This window comes from Poecile atricapillus, chromosome 12 (genome assembly GCF_030490865.1).
Source record: "Poecile atricapillus isolate bPoeAtr1 chromosome 12, bPoeAtr1.hap1, whole genome shotgun sequence".
In the NCBI taxonomy this organism is placed as follows: Eukaryota; Metazoa; Chordata; class Aves; order Passeriformes; family Paridae; genus Poecile; species Poecile atricapillus.
Window position 1 is genome coordinate 6,499,018 of NC_081260.1, and position 8,450 is coordinate 6,507,467.

At 37.5% G+C, this 8,450-nt stretch overlaps 1 protein-coding gene across 1 annotated transcript; it reads left to right on the top strand.

The window, feature by feature from the left end:
• Positions 1-6,274: 6,274 nt before the first annotated feature.
• On the top strand, positions 6,275-7,249 carry LOC131583633 (testis-specific serine/threonine-protein kinase 2-like). The gene has a single exon (XM_058847968.1). It carries the CDS (start codon positions 6,275-6,277, stop codon positions 7,247-7,249), a length of 975 nt encoding a protein of 324 aa, XP_058703951.1.
• The last annotated feature ends 1,201 nt before the right edge of the window (positions 7,250-8,450 follow it).

Here is an 8,450-nt window from a genome sequence, read left to right on the forward strand (position 1 = left end):
CATAAAAAGCTCAAAGATTTAATAATTGAAGATGAAAAACATTACCATTCTTGTATGATTTTTAAATTGGATGATTAGAAGTCATTAGAATGAATACACTTCCAGGGCAGGAATTCTTCAAAAGGGAAAAATCTTTCACAGTAAGACTTTATACTGACCTGGGTTCTCCTACCTACGTTTTAAGAAGAAATGCTAAACAAGAAACAATTCTTGTCAACTGATGGCACAAACCATGATAGATGTAATTGTGTCAATACACATACCAGGTCAAAAATCTGTAACTGATACATATACACATACATATACATATACATATACATATACATATACATATACATATACATATACATATACATATACTGTATATGTAACTGATATATATACAGCAACATTTGTGAGAACACATATAATAAGAAAAAGGATGCAACTGAAAACATGAAATTTTAAAGTAAGTGGTCTTTGATGTTCCTCATTCCTATGGCTTTATTCTCCTGTAATTCAGTTAATGCTGCTCCTTTTCCTCTGCCCATCACTTATCATTTCACTTTAATGGTACCACACATGGCCTCCTGAATTCCCTTCAGAATCCTGAAAATCTGACAATTATGCCTAATTGTATGTGCTACACCAAACAGAAGCACAGCTACAGCAGAAGTTTTGAATCTATTTTTGCATGGGTATATCAGAGATATTCTGATTTAAAGTTTGGCTGGAAACACAGTGAGCCTATTTAGATTTTGGCCTCTTGCTCCAAAAATCCCTTCATCCATTTTATTTAGGATGCTTCTTCTGTTCCAGTTCCTGACACAATGGGGAGAAGGGCCTCTATAAATGCCTGAAAAAAATACCAATGAAAACAACTCACAAATACAAATTTTTCTGCATTTTGAGTTAACAATAGCAGCTGGATTGTCCCCAACACATGGATGGGATTAGTCAGTCTTCCAGGTGCTCATGGCTACAAGCAATAAACAAAACTGTCTTAATTACGATTTAACATAAATTAGGATTAGCATACCCAGGAAGGCTTAGTGGGTTATCAGCAGCGTGCATTTTACCTAAACTAGCATTTTGTGTGCTCTCAGTTATACCATCTGTTTATCTCCTCATGTAGGCTGACTCTGACACAAAAGGATTTCATGACAGGTAAGGCAGGATTTCTTAAATTCCCTATAGAATAAAAACCTAAAAGAATTACCACCCAAGCAGCCATGTACTTCATCCAGCATGTGGGATTTATTTTTAATTAAACTGGTTTATTTAATTTAAATCCCTAAAAATGCCCTTACATACTTTGAAGAAAATGTTGCCCAAGCAGTGGTCAATACCTGTGACTATTTCACAGAAACAGTCTGTTCTCATTTTGTTTTCATGCAATGTTCTTATGAAACCTGGACCATTTTCACACTTGATAGTCACAGCATGTACTTATTCAAAGTGTATTCATATGCAAAATATTAAGGAAATTTAAAAAAGGACTTTTCAAGTGTTCTTACACTTGTAAATGACAAACCTAAAACACAAAGATGTTTGATAATTGCTTGAATTGGTTTTTTTTTTTATTGTTTTTGATATCTTAATTCACTGTACTTTTATTGTGGGAAACTATTTTGATAGGTCTTAGAACATAAGCTCTTGTCAATCCAGAGAAAAACATCCACTACATCCAAGTCCACAGAGTGGAGAAAGACATATAAGGATTTCAACTCATCCCTAATTCTGACCCAAGACTCACCTTTGGGTAACCAAAAAAACCTGTTCCCCTTGCTAAGATTAGCAATTTGCTTTTCAGTTCCCCCATTCTTGCCAGACTTAGGCAAAATATGGTGAATGGCTTTGGCAGAGTTGTTATCATCAGGATGTTAACATTTTCACATGAGTATCAGCAACTCCAGCTCTCCTACAACACAGAGCTACAGAGAACAGAAAGCCATGGAGAACTCACACCACACATTGCAATTCTACATTAGGACTTGCACATAGGATCTTGCACTTTAGGAACAAAAAACCCACACATACAAGGTTGGAATTAAAAGTCAATCCAAAGTTTTTATCTCCAGAGATATTTTATACAAATAAATCATATTTTAGAGTTCCTTCAGACATTGATAAATATTCCAGGAAATTGCAAAGAAAGAATTTGATGCCAGCAGAGTACTTTCCTTGAAAATACTCTAAAAAGTCCATTAAATTTTTTGTGTGATAACCCTTTCATATTAGAAAACCAGGACAAATGTGTTGTGAAATCTCTGTAAAAAGAAATCATGAATACTAAAAATCAATACCTAATTCTCATAATGCTGGAAAATACTGTCAACACTCTGATGGTTAAACCCCAGATGGTAACTGAGCCCCACACAGCCTCTGTCTCACTTTACCCTGGTGCACTGGGGAGTGAATAAAAGTAAGAAAACACGTGAATTTAGATAAAGGCAGTTTATCAGGTAAAGCAAAAGCCATGTGCACAAGAATGGCAAATCAAGGAATTCATTCCCCATTTCCCATGGCAGGCAGGGGCTCAGTCATCCCCAGGACAGCAGGGCTCCATCACCTGTAACTGTGACTTGGGAAGACAAACACCATCACTCCAAACCTCCCCCCTTCCTCCTTCTCCCCAGCTCTATATGCTGGGCATGGTGCCATATGGTCTGGGATATCCCCTGGGTCAGCTGGGGTCAGCTCTCCTGGCTGTGTCCCCTCCCAGCTCCTTGTGGAGCCTCTTGCTGGTGAGGTGGGTGAGGAGCAGGAAAGGCCTTGGCTCTGGGTGAGAACTGCTGAGTGATAATGAGAACAGCCCTGAATTATCAACAGAAATCCAAAACATAGGCCAATACCGGCCACTATGAAGAAAATTTACTCTATCCCAGCTAAAACCAGCACAAATATTATTTTTAAAATGTATTATCAGCATAATCAATAAACTTCAAAGGCAGTTTTCTGATAAAGAAAAAAAAAAAGAAAAGAAAAGAAAAGAAAAGAAAAGAAAAGAAAAGGAAAGGAAAGGAAAGGAAAGGAAAGGAAAGGAAAGGAAAGGAAAGGAAAGGAAAGGAAAGGAAAGGAAAGGAAAGGAAAGGAAAGGAAAGGAAAGGAAAGGAAAGGAAAGGAAAGAAAAGAAAAGAAAAGAAAAGAAAAGAAAAGAAAAGAAAAGAAAAGAAAAGAAAAGAAAAGAAAAGAAAAGAAAAGAAAAGAAAAGAAAAGAAAAGAAAAGAAAAGAAAAGAAAAGAAAAGAAAAGAAAATAGAAGCTTTATCAAAAAAGGGGACTTAAGGTTGTGTGGAGGTGAGGTCCTGGTAGCTTGGACCCTTGCCTTCCATCATGAATTCTATTTCAAAAAAAATATGCTCCAGGTACCCCATTTTTATAAAATGGTTCGGTACAACAAGAAAAAAAAAAAGCATTTGCCAGAAGATTTAGCATGCAAAGAAATACTCATCCAGGGCTTAAAATGTTTCTACCTCCTAGCTATTCTCCTCACTATCAGTGTGCCATTCAGTTCCTATTGTACTGAGCTCTGATCCGGCATCAAGCACATGATTTTGGAGGCACTGCTGGTACACTTGTGGCTACACTGATGCAGTGGGGATTTCTCTCTCAGGTGCTCTCAGGCGATGACCTGACCTTAGAGTTTGTGAAAGGAGATGATAGCTGAGCAAGAAAAATAAAGAAAGCAACAGACAAACAGGTCTGTCTGAGAGATGAGTCCAGAAACTCCATGTGCACATGTACAGGAAGAAATGTTTTCCTTTGTTTTTGTAAGAATAAATATAACTAAAGTAACTAGAGAGGAAACTACTGAATTGTTTCTGCCAGATGTAATGAATTAATAGTTTGTTCTTCCCCCTTTGGATTCAGAATTAATTCTTGCTCTATATTGGCATTTCTCTCACTGGAAAATTTAATTTGCATCATTAAAGCCCTGAGTCTATTACATTTGCAACTGACACAGATGGACACCAGAAAAACAAACAAACAACAAACTCTTCATCATTTTGGTAAATTTGTTAATATTGATGATTCTAAGTATTATTCAAAATTCTAATTAAACACCAATAAGCTGCTTTAGCTAAAGAAATTCTTATATTGACACCAACAGAGACAAAAGTGTATTTCTGATACTGATAATAGAGCTGACTTCTCACTTAGATTTTGATTATGTTTAACCACATTAACATTGAAGGAATTAACTGCTTTGTTGAACATAGATCCTCTTTCATAATCCATTGGTTCTATGGTGACCTTATGACTGATTTTACAGAGCAGGGAACAAATACCTGCCACTCTCCAGATTCACTGCCTGTAACATCAGCAGTCAATTACTGAAAAAAAATATGCATAAATTCATACACTCGGATTTGACGCTCAATTTTGTGTTAATTTATATTAATAGTAAAAATATGAGCATTCCCACAAAAACATGATCATTTCCTTAAATGACTGTTAGAAGAAAAAGACTAGTAGTATTCTGTTAACACTGCCACACAGCTCTGGTGAAAATCTCTGTCTAACAATTTCACCATAACTAACTTTTCTGTATTCCTTTATATAAATTTCAAAAGAATGACTATAAAAAGATACACAAACAACAGGCAGAAAATGCAAAACAGATTTCCTAAAGAATTAACAGGCTGACATGAAGATTAGCCATCTACACTAAAAGTTGGGAGTGGTTTTAAGCATGAGTAAGTGATATGAGGCTATCCAACATTTAATACAAGGCCATATTTTTATCTACAACTGAAAAGAAACAATTAAATTAATGTCCTGGAAACAAGCACATATAATAGTCCACTGTAAATCTTTATGCATTCTTGCATGTATTTTAAAGATTTTCTTCTTCATTCTTTCCAATGTCATCACAATGGTTTATGCCTTCCCTCTCACAGCTCAGAAATTGGCTGTACTTTCAGGACAAAGGGATGATGCTGAATAGTTACACCAATAATTTTAAATTGTCCATGCCCTTAAGAAAATTTGCATAACATCAGGGAGTTGCTCTTTCCCCCTTCCCCAAAAATTTTCCCTTCCATGTGGCTGTTGAAAGACTAAAACAAAAATATGCAGAGCAACATGTGCTAAATATCCACTGTAAATCCTCCTTAAACTCAAAACAAAAGACTTGATGCAATAAAAACATGCACCACTTAACATGGAAAAAACCCAGGTTTAATCCCTTGAGAACTACTATCATTCCAGACTTACAGTTTAACTTTCTGGTTTGTTCACATTTATAGTAATCTTAGAGACTCTAGAATAAAATCTTCATTTTAAAACAATTTTGTTTGAAATTCTGTTTGAAATTCAGTTTGAAAGCAACTCGGAGTATTTTACCTAAGATCAAAGAACAGAACTACAACTTTTTTTTTTTTTTTTTTTTTTTTTTTTTTTTTTAACTGATTGCAGTTTTCTGTGATTTTCAATTCTTTAATCTGGTTATGTGGCTGTACCCTGCAATGTTACTGTGGCTAATAAAAATTAAATTTTCTCTACAATTTCTTGGGAACTTTACTAGAACTAAGTTCTAAAAGCAAGGAAAGAAAGGTACATATACAGGGAGATTATCTGCAGTGCCAATTTTGAATCTCCATACAATTATTTTCTTCTGAAATAAGGAACAGACGTCTAGAACTCTCATAGCAATACTGACACAAAACACTGAACTGGTGAGACTCCCTGGTACTCCCTGGAAGACTCAGGCTGGTCAGCTGTTATTGCAATCAAACTCAACAAACAGCACTTATCAGAAAACCAGGATCTATCATACCACCAAAAAATAAAAATAAAAGTTATTGAATGCACTATGCATTGCTCCACAAAGTCTCAATCCTCAGGTGTTTTTTGTTCTTTTCCTAAAATCCACCAAAAACACACAGTATATTGTAGTAATGAAGTATAGCAACAGCACAACTGAAAAACAGCATTGCAAAACTAAGGTATAAAAATCATCCTCCTACTTTGACCATCTTAGAGAAATATATCTTAGAGAAATTATCTCCATTTTTTAACTGCAATGTGCAGAGGTGGCCTTCAGTGACAGCACAGAGCAGCCAGTGCCTCCATGCTGTTTTGGCCTCCATGATGTCACAGAGCAGTTCCATGAAAGATCCTTCAGGACAGAAAGATCATTCCAGGGCAGCCGGTCATGAGATCACCCAGTAACCGCCCACACACCCAGCCCAGCAGTGTCCCCGGCAGCCACCACCAGGTGTGGAGCACAGCCCACCAGCACAGGATGCAGAGCAGCTCCCGCTGGGGCAGGTCCCTGCAGCTCTCCCAGGATGGATGCTGTGGTGCTTAAAAAGAAGGGCTACAGCCTTGGTGACACTCTTGGAGAAGGCTCCTACGGCAAAGTGAAAGCTGCCTACAGCCACCGCCTGAAATGCAAAGTGGCCATCAAGATCATTGATAAGAAGAAAATTTCTCAGAATGTCCTGGAAAAATTTCTCCCCAGGGAAATGGAGGCTTTGATGCGACTGCACCACCCCTCAATCATTGAAACTTATGAGATTTTTGAAACATCATCTGGGAAAGTGTACATCGTGATGGAGCTGGGGGAAAAGGGGAGCCTCCTGAACTACCTCACCAGCCAGGGTGCAATGGAAGAGAGCACTGCTTGCAGCAAGTTCCAGCAGCTGGCTTCTGCCATCAAGCATTGCCATGACTTGGACTTTGCCCACAGAGACCTGAAATGTGACAACATCCTTCTTGACAATGATCTTAACCTAAAGCTGTCAGACTTTGGCTTTTCAAAACCCCTGACTCGGGATGGAAATGGAAAAACCATTCTCAGCACCACCTTCTGTGGGTCTCTTGCGTACTCGGCCCCCGAACTGCTCGAGCACATTCCTTGTGACCCCAGGATTTCAGACATGTGGAGCCTGGGCATTATCCTGTATGCAATGCTTTTTGCTTCACAGCCATTTGATAGTTCCAATGTAAGGGAAATGCTGCAGGTTCAGAAACAACAGAAGATTCCCTTCATCAAGTCAAAAAATCTCTCTGCAGAGTGCAAGAACCTCATTGTCTACTTGCTGCACCCTGATGTGTCTCAGAGGCTGTGCATAGATGAAGTTTTGAGACATCCCTGGTTGCAGACTCCAAAACTCTTGTACTGTCTGCGAGCTGCAGGAGGGGGTGACCCCAAAGCCTGTGGCAAGAAAAACCTAAGAAACAGCAGGATGGCAAATCCCATTGTGCGTAAGTGTAAGGAGTGGAGGAGGAGATCAGAGCCTCTTAAGGATACTTTCCTTTAATGGGGCCACAACGTTGGCCTAACCTGTGAACTGCATTAGTTTAGACTCATATTAAAGAGAACCTGTCTAAAATTACATGTGGCAGTTGCATCCCCGCTCCTGCACAGTGCGCTCGGAGGAAGAGCTTTAACACTGCCAAAGTCAGGACTGTGAAAGACGGGGGGGAATAATGAGGGAGGGAAGTTTTAGTACATGTAAACAAACTGCAGAGGAGCACTTTGTATTTCAAACATGACAATGCAGTATTTTTTATATATCTCAGTATCTGAGACCTGGTGCACTTTATAACAATTCATAACTATTTCAATATTCAAACTCTAGAATCTGCCTAGACATACTCCTTATGAATCAAAATTTAGCTGATTTTCTCTTTCAACAAAAAAAAGTGTAATGGAAACCATTGCCCTACACTTAAAAATTAACAAGGCTAACAAATCCATTGTAATATAACATAGGTTTTAAGTCAAAAGGAATGGGGGAAGAGTTTTCATTAATTAGCAAGGGAAATTAAAAAAACCACAGATCCAAAGATCAGCTACCTTTTAACTGAAACTTATTGTCTGAGCAAAAGACATGCATGAATAACAGATTTCTTTTTTCTATAACAAGAAATATTATGTTAGACATTAAAAAATAAAACATCTACCTTCAATGCTATGGTTGTTTAGCCTAAAATTTAAAAAAATAATGTTAATTATTTTATTTGCATTACAGTCCTGCAAGGTAGTCCTAATCAAGGATCATTTTAAAAGCCTGCAAAATAAGAAGTCTCCTGTCCCACTAGTCTAATACATTTACCTCTAGGTCCCATAGGATTGATTCAACTGGATAAGTTATGCAGGCACACATTTACAGTCCAGACATTTCCTACAGAAAAACATCAAAAAATGTCATGTGGGTAAAATCTGATCCCAGTGGAGACTTTGGGGGTTTTATTACTCAATTCTTTTGTACTTGAATAATTGCCTGTCACTAATAGTAAAGCAAAACAAATATAATTTCATGGGTCTGCTTGGCTAGAGACATTTGACCAATTATCGATCTATGAGGGTATCTATCCAACACCTGGGAATGTCATGCACACAAACGACGACCTATTCATAATATAGTATTGCTTAGAAAGGGTCTGGTTACTCTGTTTAACTCTTTATAAAACAGAGAGAAAGTAAACTTGAAGTACTACTGAAAAGTAGCAAAGTGT

Coding starts and splice junctions, on each gene's coding strand:
- LOC131583633 (XM_058847968.1), top strand. CDS start 6,275: ATGGATGCTGTGGTGCTTAAAAAGAAGGGCTACAGCCTTGGTGACACT.